The sequence below is a fragment of the Tenrec ecaudatus genome, chromosome 7, assembly GCF_050624435.1.
Source record: "Tenrec ecaudatus isolate mTenEca1 chromosome 7, mTenEca1.hap1, whole genome shotgun sequence".
Lineage (NCBI taxonomy): Eukaryota > Metazoa > Chordata > Mammalia > Afrosoricida > Tenrecidae > Tenrec > Tenrec ecaudatus.
In genome coordinates, this window is record NC_134536.1 from 87175419 (window position 1) to 87189816 (window position 14398).

The window sequence follows — 14398 nt, forward strand, 5'->3', positions numbered from 1 at the left end:
CTGGAAGCAGGACACAGGCTCACTCCCTGTGAGACATTACTGATGACAAGCCTGATGGAACTACCCAGATGCAGCCAGAGCCAAGGAGCCACATGGAAACCCATGCCAGCGTCGAGATGCTTCCACTGCCACTGACTTCACAAGACTTTCCACCCACTGGCCTGTGTTCTTCCTGCATTTGGTGTCATTGCATGTGGTTTCTGAGTCTGAAGAGGAATTTATAGATTGATATCAGACATGTGGGCTAATATTGAATGTATGGACTTGATCTGGACTGGGCTGGGATGGTTTTCAATATTCAACTGCTCTTGTATACAAAGCTTTCTTATTCACATGTGTATGCTTGTGAACTTATTTCTCTAGTCTACCTGGACTAACACATGAAGTCACTATGTTTGTTTCTACCCAGTCTAACACAGTGTCTTTCTACAGTGTGATATGTATTTGTCCAATTGGATAAAAATCAATAAATGAACCCACAGAGCTGTATGGTCCTATGAGTTAGCTAAGAGGAAGACAGACACGGAGGTGTCTGGGTTTGTGGTTTCCGGTCAATGATACAGCAGGTGTAGCTCCTCTTCTGCATTTTGACTCCCAGTGCACTGGCATCACAATGCTTGTGCTCTGTGATTCAGGGAGCGAAAGTCTCACCCCAAACAGTCAGAGTGCTCTCCTTACAGCCTGGTAGTTTGCCAAGGAAATCAGCTTTCAGAATTCTGAAATTCTGGAAGCTAGCTACCTGGCCTGCTTCCGCTCCAGAAGTGAGCACAGGCTGCTTCCTGGCTGTATCTGTACACGCAAAAGGCGGCACTGCACTTTCTACCACGCTTTGTGTTAACTACATTTCACTGTAAGACCATTTCACTTCAAAACAAGTTATTTTAAAACGTTTCTCTTTAAAAATAAAGTGGTTCTTACCTTATACATGTTTCACACTTGACTACGAGTTTTTGAAACAAGGTAGTTTATATATTTGATATTTAATATTCATATCTATGGGATTGGACAAGGTGAAGTCTAATATTAAAAATTCTAGGACTATTATTAAAGACACTTTCTTTTTATCAGTTAGCCCTCATTCCATAAAGAATGGATGAAAACATCAGCACACTGTCATGCAACCTTTGAAACTCTACATACACAAAGATCATGCAAGAACCTGTAACCACTTTGTAAAAAGTAATCATAGTTAGGGACTTCTCCCTAAAATTCAATGTGATTCTTCCCTCATACTGGCTATTTCTTCCTTTGTGCTTGAATGAACCTACTTTTACACTGTTCATTCACAAAGATTCCCATAGCTTAGGATTGTGCCCTACACAGTTTCTATTGTCCTTCTGTGCTACTCTTGATAGTTCACTCAATTAATAACCAGCTGCCAACTGTCTATTATGTTTTTCTGAAGAGTAAGATAATTCTAAAAAACAGCAGTGTGTGAGTAAAATGCCTAAACTATAAATTAAAGAACCTATTTGTGTAGTAATAGACAGGAAATGAAAAAAAGAATACTTCAAAAATTTAAAAGTATCTTCCACCATCTAGGAGTCCTGTTGGTACAGCTAAGTGCTTGGCTCAACCACTAGTCGCCCAGGTGAAAAGTGTAGCAGCCTGCTTCCATAAAGATGACAGCCTCAGAAATCCTATGGGAATGGTAGAAGGGGCTCAACAGCAACATGTCAGGAGGGGGTGAGGAGATGGGAAGAGGGAGAAAGGGGGACTCACCACAAGGTTGGAGATACAGTCAATACCCCAGGGGAAGGAATAACAGAAAGGTGGGTGCAGGGAGACAAGGGACAGTGTAAGATATGAAATAGTAATAGATCAAGGATTCGCATGGATGGGAGGAGAAAGGAGGGAGGGCAAAAAGAGGAGCTGATACCAAGGGCGCAAGTAGAAAGAAAGTTTTGGAAATGTTGATAACATATGTAGAAGTGTGCTAAATACAACTGAATGATGGCTTGTGATAAGAGCACCCCAATAAAATGATAAAGTCTTAGAACTCCCTTCCCCCCAAAATAAACCATATTAAATCTACTACACTCTGAGGCATAGCAGAGAATTATTAAGTTCTTTAGTAAGATTTAATTTTGTGGCTTGTGCTGTTGTCAGGTGCTGCTGAGTTGGTTCTCACTCTCTGCAGTCCAGTGTACAACAGAACGAAGGCTGGCCGGGCACCGTCCTGTTTTAGCTGTCTGAACCCATTGTTGTAGTCACTGCATCACTCCGTAACCCTGGGGATCTTTCTTTTTCACTAACAAGCACGATGTCCTCCTCCAGACACCGATTACTGCTGATAACCATGTTCACAGCACATGAGATGCAAGTCTTGCCATCTTCGCTTCTAAGTACTCTGGCTGAATATTTGCCAAGATCGTTTTGTTCCTCTGGTAGTCCACAGTATATATTTCACCACCACAATTCAATTGTATTCTTGTCTTCCTTATTCATTGTTGAGCTTTCTCATGCGTACAAAGTAACTGAAAATACCGTGGCTTGGGCAGGCAGACGTTGGTCCTCAAAGTGACTTCTTTATTCCTTAATAAAGAGGTCTTGTACAGCAGACTTGCTCACAGCATATGCACATCTTTTAATTTCCTGAGTGCTGCTTCCATGGGTACTGACTGTGGCACCAAGTAAAATGAAATACTTGACAAATGTTTGCTTTCTATTGAAGTGTGATGAAGAGTAAAGGCTGTAGGTTGTCTTTGATCTTTATCAGTAAGTGCTTCAAGTCCTTTTCAATTTCAGCAAGTAAGGCTGTTATTTGCATATTGCAGGTTAATGAGTCCACAAGCCTGATAGTGTTCTTGATATACAGTCCAGTTTTTCAAATAATTTACTTAGTATACAGATTAATTAAGTGAAAGAATACAACTAGGACTCACACCATTTCTAATGTTAAACCATCCAGTATTCTCTTGATCTAACAGCTGCCAAATGAGTTTCCTCGTGACCACAATTAAGTGTTCTTGATTTCCCATTCTTTTCATGTTATCCATAATTTGTCATGATTCACAGAGGTGAATGCTCTGCACAATCCATAAAGCACATGTAAACATTTTTCTCTGCTTTCAGCCATGATCCATCTGACATCAGTAATGATAGCCTTTGGGTCACCTCTTCTGAATCCAGCATGCATTTATGCCAGCTTCCTGCTTATGTGCTGCTACAATCATTGCTGAATTATCCTCAATGAAATTTTTCTTGCGTGTAATATTAATGACATTGTCCAATAATTTCTATATCTTGCTGAGTCACCTTTCTTTGTAATAGGCACAAATGTGGCTTCCAATCAGATGCCTCGGAAGCTGTCTTCCAAATTTGGGGGCATAGACAAGTGAGTGTTTCCAGTGTTGTATCTGTTTGTCAAGACAGCTTCACTGTCCATTCCTTTACCCATGTTTTTCCCAAGTGTCATCAGTGCACCTTGTATTTCCTTCTTCAATACCATCAATTTCTTGTTCACATACTATCTCCGGAAATAGTTAAACATCGACTAAATTTTTCTAGTGCAGTGATTCTATTTTCCTTCCATCTTCTTTCGATGCTTTCTGTGTTGTTCAAAATTTTGCCAATAAAATCCTTCAATATTCAAATATCAATGGCAAAACTTTCAGTATCATAGTAACACACAAGCCACACAGGACAAACTGACAGATCAGTGGTGGTTCCTATAGATGAATTTAATTGTTACTATCTAAAAATCAGATACAATTGCATTTATGTAGCTTACAAAAACCACAATAAAGAACTACAAATGAAAACTGAATGGTAATTCTGCCATGCCATTTTATTAGGAATACTGAGTAAAAACAAACTGCTGAGATGAGATTCACTACTGCTCACCAATTAAGATGATTTAGAAAATAAGGGTAGCTGCTTGGTCAGTTGACCTCTCTCTTGACCCAACCTAAATTTGTTTTAGGACCAAGTATTTCTTGCTTGTTCCATGATAGAAATTTCTTCTCTGGTTTTTAAAATATGGATTAATATTTTTGATAAAACTAGAAAAAAATAATTAAGTAAAAAATAATGAGTAAGTATTAGGAAGAGAAGGGAAAATGTTCTAGAATTGACTGTGGTGATAATTGTGTAATTCTTCTTGATATGATTAAATTATTGAACTGTATCAACTGTGGATGAAGTGCTAATAAAACTTTTTAAGGAAAAGAAAAAGGGTAAACATCTGGAATTAAGATAAGCACACAAGTCTTGTCAGAAAAAATTAAATTATATAAGGTAAACTCAGGATAGTAATAGTAAGACCTTTGTTTCTTTTCTATTGAGTAGTTCTGGTTCTACATAACTATAAGAAACACTTGTTGCCATGTCTACAAAGTTTTTTGGACACTAATTAAAAAAACTAAAAGAGGTAACATTTGTTGGTGTTAGTTGAGATAAAGTAGGTTCGGACTCAGGGCAATCCTATGCCCAAGGGAATGAATTAACTGCCTGATTCTGTGTCATCCTCACAATTGTTGATTATGTTTGAGCCCATTGCTGCAGCCACTATGTCAATCCATCTCTTTAAGGACCTTCTCCTTTTTTTGCTGACTATTTACTTTGCCCAAGCATGATGTGCTTTTTCTAGGGTCAGGTCTCTTCTGATAATATGTCCAAAGCATGTGAGATGAAGTTTTGTCATCCTTGCTTCTAAGGAACATTCGGGTTGTACTTCTTACAAGACAGATTTGCGTGTTCTTCTGTCAGTCCACAGTATATGTTCAATATCCTTCGCCAACACAATTCAAATGCATCAATTATACTTCAGCATTCCTTATAGACAATATTCATTGTGGTCAAATAAAAACATCAATATAGTGTCCTATTTTTAAAAAAACAACCCCAACTTACTTTTGGTTTTCTATCTGATCTTTATTTTTGTAGTTGAGTAGGGCAGCTTTACAATTAAATTAGCTGAAATGGAAAACCACATTGGTGATTCTGTAAAAAGTATTTATCAGAGCCAATTCGGTTTTCATTTCTCACCTAATTTCTGTTGGCTTTAAAATGACAACTTCCTCTTACAGAGCCCTGCTGGTGTTGTCAGGTAAGTGTGTACTGCAAACCACAGGACTGATGGTGCAAATCCACCAGCCGCTCTATAGGAGAAAGAGGAGGCTCTTTGTGCCTATAAAAGTTTTCAGGCTTAGAAACCCTATGCAGTATTGTTATGAGTCAGAACCATGGCAGTGGATTTGGTGCTTCTTCACAAATAAGAGTTTTTATGTGAGGCAGAAAATGAACATCTCCTTTGCAAATAGCAAAGCACAATTAAACCCTCAGAACCACTATAAACGCACAGTTCATCTCAAAATATTGAAAATGTCATGCAAATTTAACAGCACTGAGTGCCTTTATTATAGAGAACTTAATAATTTACAAAAAGGACATCCATTCTCATGGCACTTTAATAAGAGAACTTAATAAAAAGATACAGTGAGAAGCTCTTTTTGTAAGGACAAGGATGGTGGCTACAGCTTGGAAAGGCAAGTTCACTGCCGCGGTCTGGTTGCAGCTGCTACCCTCTTTCCTCAGTAACTGTTCTAGAACAAGGACCAGAATCATGCACTCACAACGCCTTTCATTTGAAGATTCTGCAGGTGGTAACTGACTCTGCAGTCTTGTCAATCCCACTTAGATGTTCTCCTCCTCATACAACTGTGTCCTTCACTGTCAATCGCTTCGTAGAGCTCCGTTTTATTCTCTTGCGTTGCATGCAGGTAACCAATATAAGCCACACAAAGTGAAAGGGTTATCAATCCAAAAGCCATTACCGGTTTGTTCTGTCAAAGAGAAAAAAAATTACAAACTACATTAAAATTAATCATCTGAGGAAACTATCTGTTGGACTTTTTCCTTTTAAAAGGCCATGTCTACTTTTCTAACCACAACTGTATTCCTATGGCAATAATTTCTATTATAATTATTTGCCCAGTTCTGCATTCATTCAGTCAAGTTGACTTCTGAGTATTTAGAAATTACAGAAGATTCTTCTCCCTTGTTTCAGCCTGAAATTCTCAGGCCTCCACTGTGAGACACGAAGAAGTCACTAATTCCTCTGGGCCTAAATTTTCTCATCTGCAAATGTCAAATGAGTTCATTGTATTGGGAAGTGATAAATGAAGTACACATGCTATCCTTCTTACCAAAATCATGCAGAAAGGGCAAAACTGCTTTCATGATATATGAGGGAGATTTAAAAAGGTCAGGAAAAATAACCCATCATCTTTTAATTCCGTTTTCTCACGAACTTTTTGAAGCACTCTCCTCTATCAGGCACAGGGATAATGACAACGCACACCCTCTATGACTCAAACCAGGTACAGTGACCAGGACAGGTAGCATGCTACTAGGCGGTTGTGATTAGGTGCTGTTGAGCAGGCTCAATCCATGGCGACACTATGCTGCTATCATAATCCCAATTTACTGCTTGAAAATGCAAAACCTCAAGAGGCAAAGTGATATAGCTTTGAATTAAAACGAAAGGAGCTGATAACTTAGAAAATATATAGAACTCTTATCTTGTCCACTACCCTTTGTGACTCTCAGACGCAGATCCTCCTTTTTTGCTTTGTACATTCAACAAATTGGCCTTCATTAAGGCAGTGGAAATATACAATAACCATACACACTTTGCCCTATTTAACTAATTTGTGTTTTCTGCTTCTGCTACCATCCTTGCTGCATAATTACTATTTTAAACCTGAATCTTATCAAAAGTTAAGGGTCAAACTTTCTCACTTGCGTAGACATTTAAAATATGCCACAGGTTCGGAACAGTTTAAATGTGTAGTCCTTGAACTGCTATTAGCAATTTTAAAATCACATTAGTTCCAAGTATATGTTTTTAAACTTACTGTGATATGAAAATTTGACTGCTGACCTATACAACTTTAAAGTAATTTACACTGACAGCTATGTAATTAAAATTCTAATAAACATTTAATGCATTTAAATTTTTATCATATTTTATAGTAAGTTGACTTCATTTACATTTATTTAAAAGTAAAATGTACATCTATTTCATAGTAAAATTCATCAAACAAAATATATTCACTAATTTTCAACAAGAACATAAATTGGTGGCCTTAAAATATCTTTAGGAACTTTTCACAAAATGTTCACAATTTAAATTTAAATATTGATAATAAAAACTGGAAAAGCCTATTAAGTGATTTTAAAAAGTTTGTGGAGAAATTGATTTAAAAAGGTAAAGAAAGCTTTTCACAAACTCTTTGAAGTTCCCTTGTATAATAGTAATCAGATTTTCTTCATTAAAAAAAATCAATAGATCATCTTATTGACCGAATGGTACAAAATCAAACAATAATTTCCTTCAAATTAGTGCAACTAATAAAGTGACATTTTAAATAGTTTGAGTTGATAAAGTGTAACTTTTCTGTTGTCATTGTCAAATACTATGAAAATCTTTAGCTTTAATTTTTTTTAAGTTTACAGCAATATGCATTTTTATTATTTTCCTCCCATCTGTTTTCTTCTCAGGTTGTCTTAACAAAAAACCCAAACCAAACCATTGCTGTCAAGTGGATTCTGCTTCTTGTCAGCATGATACGATGGAGTAGAACTGCCCCACAAAGTGTTCAAGGATGTAAATCTTTTCAGAAGACTACCACATCTTCTTCCTATGAAGATGCTGGTGGGTTCTAACCACCGAGCTTGTTACTTAGCAACCTAATGCTTTAACCACTGCACAATGGGACTTCTCCAGGTCATCTCGGGCAACATACAATCTCCATGATAGAATTACATGTTCAGACAAATAAAAACTTTCTACTTCTGACATTTAACTTAGATTAAGCATTAAGCCTTGTTCTGGATGTATTTCTTACAGGTTTAATGAAAAGCTCTGGATTCACGGCTCGAAATAAGGTTGTTGTACGGACCCCTCTGAGACCTGGGTTTCGAAAGTCTTTGTCTTTGGGTGCTTCATTTTTAAAGGCTGGGGGCTCAGGTGCTGAAGACATCTTGCCGATGATATATTACCTAAAAACAAAAATGAGAGACTTTTTCTCCCTTCATAATGGTTGATTGCTTCTTTCTTAAGTCTCTTTTGAAAATAATTATCTTAGTCCTTTTTCAATTCCAGGCCAGGTACGTATCAAAAGTGATTGTCAGTTATTTTATTATTTTGTGTAGTACATATGTTGTAAATGGTGCTTTATGATTTTGTTTTAAACTCCGGATAGGGCAAGATATGACAAAACAACGATGTATAAATTACCAAGGGCATATGAGGGAGGGGGGAATGGGGAGGGAGGAGGGGAAAAAAAAGAGGACCTGATGCAAGGGGCTTAAGTGGAGAGCAAATGCCTTGAGAATGATTGGGGCAGGGAATGTATGGATGTGCTTTATACAATTGATGTATGTATATGTATGGATTGTGGTAAGAGTTGTATGAGTCCCTAATAAAATGTAAAAGAAGAAAAGAGAAAAAAATGATTAGGGCAAAGACTGTACAGATGTGCTTTATACAATTGATGTATGTATATATATGAACTCTGAAAAGAATTGTTTGAGCCCCAATAAATTGTTAAAATTAAAAAAAAAATGGTTCATTATTTTTCTTCTGTTAACACATACCCATGAGGTTAGCAAAGGTTGCTTTTCTACTTTAACAAAAGCCTGTACAATTTTTGTCAATATAAGTCATATTGTACAAAGGTAATTCAAAATGTACTACTATAAAACCATAGAAACCGTTATTTAAAAAACACATAAAATGTGAAGTTGTTGTTTCTTGACATATCCTCTCTAGGTCTACAGACTCTGAATAAACTGCTTCCATTTCTCTGACCCTTCCTCAGAGGATTCAGTGCTCTTTTATACCTTGCTATTTTGGCATCCTCAAGGGACTCAAATCTTGTTTAATAAGAAAATTCATTACTTTATTTTTCTTTTCTTAACACATACCCATTAAAATGTACTTTGACATGGGGAACAAAAGGAAGTCTGAAGGAGCAAGATTGGGGCTATAGACTGGAAGGAGTCAGGTTCCCCCAAAAGTTATCATAGTTGATTCCAACTCATAGTGACCCAAGAGGACAGAGCAGAAGTACCCCACATGATTCTCCAGGTTGCAATCTTAATGGAAACAGTGGGGTTAAACCACCGTTTTCTGTCATCAGTGCTTCTTGGTTACCTGCCACTGCACCACTAAGGCTCTTTGGGTACTACTAGGCAAATGCTATTCTTTTCATTCCGGATAGGCAAGGCTAGGGGCAGGGAGAGGAAAAAGAGGGCAAAGGTTGAGATAGAAGCATTCCAAAGAAAGCCTTAACTTTATGACAATAAAATTCGTAGGGGGGAATCCACTACAGTAAATGTTCTGAAATCAATAGTCAAACATGCAAATTTAAACACTTGGGCACATTCCTAAATGTGGCTTTGTTTACCCAAGTACTCTTTATATATTAGGTCTTTCATTTTGTAGACTTATAAAAGCAGTATTTTACACTTCATTAGCTATATGAGTTGGAACCGACTCAGTGGCACACAACAGTACCAAATACAATGGTGCGATTTTAATTGCAAGATTCCTGGATCTTCTCCTTTCCTTAACAGAACCTGCATTTCCTGCATAAAGACTCAAGAAAATAAGCAATCAAGGTAATATCTATTCTACTGCAAGCTTCAGCATCCTACCCATTGAGACAGCTTCTGCCTCACAGTGATCCTAAAAAGTACAGGGTAGAGCTGCTCCTGAGGGTTTCCCAGGCTGTAAATCTTTAGAGAAGCATGCTGCTCATTGTTCTCTTTGTCGATCTAGGTAGAGTTCAACTGAACAGTCCACGAATAAGGTAGAACATGGATACCTGGCTAACGAACCCTGGTGGGGCAGGTTGTTGAGCGCTGGGCTCTAAGCACTGGTCTCGGGGTTGAAGCACACATGCTCCACCGAAAAACCTTTTCTTTGTTGTCACATAGAAGGCTCTTTAATTCACATGCATGGCCCACAGAGCTGTAAATGCAGGCCTGTGGTTGAAATTCCAGAAATGTCAGTTAAATAAATAATGTAGAATGCAAAGCTTCTTCGGAGATGTGTAATCACCAGTACTTCATTGGAAAACAATTCTCTGTTTTAAAAGCAAACTTAATTTAGAAGTAAAAGCTGTTGGCTATTTTCAATTACTGAGCTAACAAAAATTCAATTTTTTAAAGATGCAGAACTAAGTGCAAAGCATAGCAATAACCTATTCTGACATCGCCACTCAAATGAACCGTATCGGTGACTAAAAAAGCTAACATCTGGCACACTTCCCTTGGGACTTCCTAAAGTATCCCATCATCAGCTCCAAATTCTTCCTTCACCCCCCCTTCCCAGTAGAAAGTTAACACTTATTTGCATATGATACTGTCTAATCTCTAGCTACACTCACTTTCAAGATCTGTTTGTTTTTAGAGTTGGAAGTGGGGAGGATCCCGTTTGTTGCACTACGAAAGCCAGATGGCACACCCACACACTAGTAAGGATGGTGGGACCTTGGGAACTTGTTTTGCACTGCTCCTGAGTAATTTGGGGGTGAGGGAAGAAGGGGACTCACCAAAATATGTATGAAATCAGACGCCCCGTGGCTGGCACTGGCTGTGCAACCCGTCCAGCTGCTGCTACTCTTCTTCCTTTCCCATTGCGGCACACTCTCCCTTTGCTTCTCTATGATAAACTATCTTACATTCTTTAAACATGTTTTTGTTAGTTGCTATCAAATCGAGAATGACTCACGGGGAAGCCCTGTGAACTAAGTATAACGATGCACTGGCTTTTCAGAAGCCAGAATGTTAACGAGAAGGAACTGTCCCAGTAACAGAAGGCTTTCTTTTAGAGTCAAGGCATTGGTGATATGATTAGTATAGCTGCCTTCCCATGGTCTTAGGCGACCCCAGCATAAGAGTCGTGACCCACCGGTTGAGAACCGCTGAATTAGTCTGGGAACCGCAGTGGGCAGTTCTATCCTGTCCTGTAGGTTTGCTATGAGTTGGCATCAGCTCCGCGGCAGTGAGTCTTAAGTATTATTTGGTTCCTTCTAAAGTGGCAGTACCCGCGACTGTTGTCTACTGAGGGCATAAACACAAATTCGTTGGGCGTTTCCCGAAGAAACGGTGGCTCGGCTATGGCATTGAGAGTTAGGGAGGCTGGGAGTGAACAGCGGGTGGAAAGGGGACACGACGATTGGGACCATTACTAAAGGAGTAAAGCACAGGAAAACAATTACAGCGCCATCTACCCCAGGACCGCGTCTGGAGGGCTGGGACACCAAGGGTCTGCAGAGGATGGGCAGGAAGTGCTGCTCCAGCATCCGGGTGCCCCGGGTAGGGCTGGGAGCGCACCGACCAGAGGGCGAGCGCAGGCCGAGACTGGAGCTTGACTCCGAGACGTGGAGATTCAGGGCGCCCACGGAACGGCTAAGGTTGGGGTGCGGCAGAGAGAACGCCCCGGTCAGCAGGGCCTAGGAGTGGGCGCTTAGGCACAGGCGCACCGGGTGGCGACCGTACCCGCCCGTCTACACAGCCAGCGACGCCAAGGCCCGACCACGCCGCGCCTCACCTTCTGAGGAGACGCCTCCTCCCGACGCCGCCGGCGGCTCCGCCTCGCCGTTCTCCGCGGGAGAGAGCGGCCGGGCGCGCACGGCCCAGCTCCGGTCACAGGGCCCCCTACAGGCCGGAGGCCTCGGCACAGGGGCGCGGGATCCTAGGGGACCCTAGCGCTTTTATTTCTTATGTTCAACTTTTGACTGTCAATTGCCAGGTGCAAATGATCTTCCAGTTTCTTGTGTGTGTGTGTGTGTGTGTGTGTGTGTGTGTGTGTGCGTGTGCGCGCGCGCGCGTGTGTGTAACGTAAATTAGACATCTCCAACACCTTTATTTAATGGAAGTAGAAAGGATTCTAATTTGGGAAAAGAGGCTTAAATCTGGGTCGCGCCACATTGTATGTGTGCTGTTATTTAAGCGTACAGTTTCTATGCTGCCATTCTGTTAACACCTCGAGATTCCAAGATGCAAGATGTGTGCAGCTATGGTTCAAACAAGAATTGGTATGGATGTAGGTTTGCACATACTTTGCTAATGTTTCAGTTTGTTGGCCTTCAAGCAATATTTTTAAACTTTAAAACAAAACAAATTTAAACATCAGTACCCAGAATTTCACATGATTTAAGAAAAACTTTTGCAATGATCCCCCAACCCCAAACCATTTTACTAGGAGCTAATCCAGGTATTATACCATTCCATACTTCAATCATATCAAGCAGTGTTGTCCAATTGCTATCAAAATCTGTTTCAAACCATTTTGTTCCTTCTTGAACTCCTTGCTATCTGCTCCTCTCTAGCCCCTTCCCACATCCCCCATGTACCCTCAGAAACGCTTATTCTATAGATTCACCCATCCTGAGCTTCATAAGCATAGAAAACACATAACCGAAAGTCAAGGAGTTAATCAATGACAAAATACAACAGAGATAAACCCCAATGTGTGGGGGGAAACATGCAGAAAATATTCAAAACCAGATCAAGCCCAAAGTGTATCAGAAGGGAGATCAAATGACAAGGTTTGAGTCATTCAAGTCAGGTTTATCATTTTAATCTACTATTGTCGTCTCTCTGATACACTCTGTCTGGTAACCAAGTTACTCATCCCTCAATCATGGTTAGCAACAAATCACCGGAGGTGTATTCCTTGTAGAGATCCTGTGGAATGTATTTCAAGTTTCCATTGTCATCCATAGCCTTCTGCATAACAGAATCTCACAATTTAAACAATACTGCTATTCCTTCCTTTGGATTTGCATTGTATAATTTCCAATCCTTGGATCACGGATGTTGGTGCGCTTCTTCCATGCGGGTTTAGTTAATGTCTCACTTAAATGGCTGCTTGTTTGGAAACAAGCCTTTACGTCTCCAGAGGCGATTCCATCTGATAACGAGGCACTATGTAATTTCTTCACCACACTTTGATATTAACACCCATATCTTCTGTGCTTCCTTTATGCTGGGGCATATCGAGCAGGGCCATGTTGTAAGAACGAAGTGCTCTTAGTTTGGAGCTAGGATTAAGTAAGAACCCAAAATCCATTCCTGAGTCTGTTTGTTTTTTTTAATATAATCTTCTTCTGGTTCACCTTAGAGACATCCTTGTTTATTTACATGAGAGAGTCTTTCTTATTAATCATCTCCCTGGAGCATAAGGATCTTCTGTTTGGAGTGTCATTGGTTAGCCCAATGTACTAATTTTGAAGCACTATTCAGAGAGGAGATTGAACATGTGTAGGGTAACTACATATTGCAATACCTGCATGATTCACCTGTACAGAATAAATCCTTATGTAACTGAACACTATTTACACAAACAATGGGAGTTGGTGGTCAGGCAAAACTTAAAATAATATTCACTGGCAATGTCAGACACAGGTCTTCCAGAATACTACATATCTGTAATTAATAATAATGATAATAATTAATACAGAAAGTAGGGCATTGAAGTAGTAAGTAAACATTAGGCTGCCTAATGACAATTCAATACTATTAATATAGCAGTCTGTTTTATTCAGACACCATGTAGTTTCATTCTTAAGTCCTCAGGTTACAGGTGTGTTTGAGGTAGTCTAATTCACCTATTGGGGTTTCCACATTGGATCCTTCTGTTGTGGCCTTTGGAGCATGTTGTGCACCGTGAAGATCCAGGGTTCAATGCCCCAGTGTTGTGTGGTACTTGACCTGGGTCCCCAGGGGATGTTCAGAAACCCGGATCAATGTGGCTCATTAGAAGCAGATTACCAGGCGTGCTCCCCTCTTAGGGTCCTTGAGAGTATTGTTAGTCACTTTTTTGCCCCCACTAGGAAGCTGGTCCTCCCTCTTTCCTTGCCCACCGACATGCACCTGTCTTCTGGATAGGTATGCTCTCTTTCCCTCTTCTGACTTGACTTCCCATCAGTGTCCCTCATCTCTCTGATAGGAATGTCTAGCAATGAATTTTTAATTTAAAACTTGTTCTCCCAAGTCAAATTAACTTTATATTGGATTTAAGTCTTAATTTTTTTAAGTCAATTAGCATTTGGTATTACCGTACTAGACAATCTTTAAGCAAAGCAATAGATTTCAATAAAATAAGGCTGGTTGTGCAGTAGTTTCAGAACAACTGCAGAGCTAGAAACTATTGTGGTGCAGTAACAACAGACCCGAATGTTCTCCTTATTCTTTCGTATTCTCTTTACAAAGCAGTAAGATGACAGATATCACTTTGGAAATCAAAGAACTCTTACAGCCATCATCCACTCAAAGGGGTCCAAGGGGAGATAGCATGCACTGTAAGAAAAGAGCATATCATGTAGGTAACTTTTTTAAAATTAAAGGATCACTTTGTTGGGGCTCTTGCAACTCTTAT

The 14398-nt window shown here is 39.6% G+C and overlaps 1 protein-coding gene across 6 annotated transcripts; it reads right to left on the reverse strand.

Moving 5' to 3' along the window:
* Window positions 1-5333: 5333 nt before the first annotated feature.
* Window positions 5334-11621, reverse strand: SMIM8 (small integral membrane protein 8). 6 transcript variants are annotated; one of them, XM_075554796.1, is made up of 3 exons: window positions 11567-11621; window positions 7854-8007; window positions 5334-5786 (listed from the first exon to the last, which is right to left on the reverse strand). In XM_075554796.1, the coding sequence occupies exons 2-3, from the start codon at window positions 7986-7988 to the stop codon at window positions 5628-5630; spliced, it is 294 nt and encodes a 97-aa protein (XP_075410911.1). In that variant the 5' UTR covers window positions 7989-8007; window positions 11567-11621; the 3' UTR covers window positions 5334-5627. The 6 variants fall into 6 exon arrangements, with proteins under 6 accessions (XP_075410911.1, XP_075410917.1, XP_075410913.1 ...); XM_075554802.1 differs by lacking the exon at window positions 11567-11621 and adding an exon at window positions 11354-11553; XM_075554798.1 differs by lacking the exon at window positions 11567-11621 and adding an exon at window positions 11247-11552.
* Between the last annotated feature and the right edge of the window lie 2777 nt (window positions 11622-14398).

Bases quoted from the DNA above. Each gene is read 5' to 3' on its own strand.
- SMIM8 (XM_075554796.1), bottom strand. From the start codon at position 7,988: ATGTCTTCAGCACCTGAGCCCCCAGCCTTTAAAAATGAAGCACCCAAA. The intron at 5,787-7,853 runs GTAAGAAATACA...TCTCTTTGACAG, and splicing joins CAGAGCTTTTCATTAAACCT to AACAAACCGGTAATGGCTTT.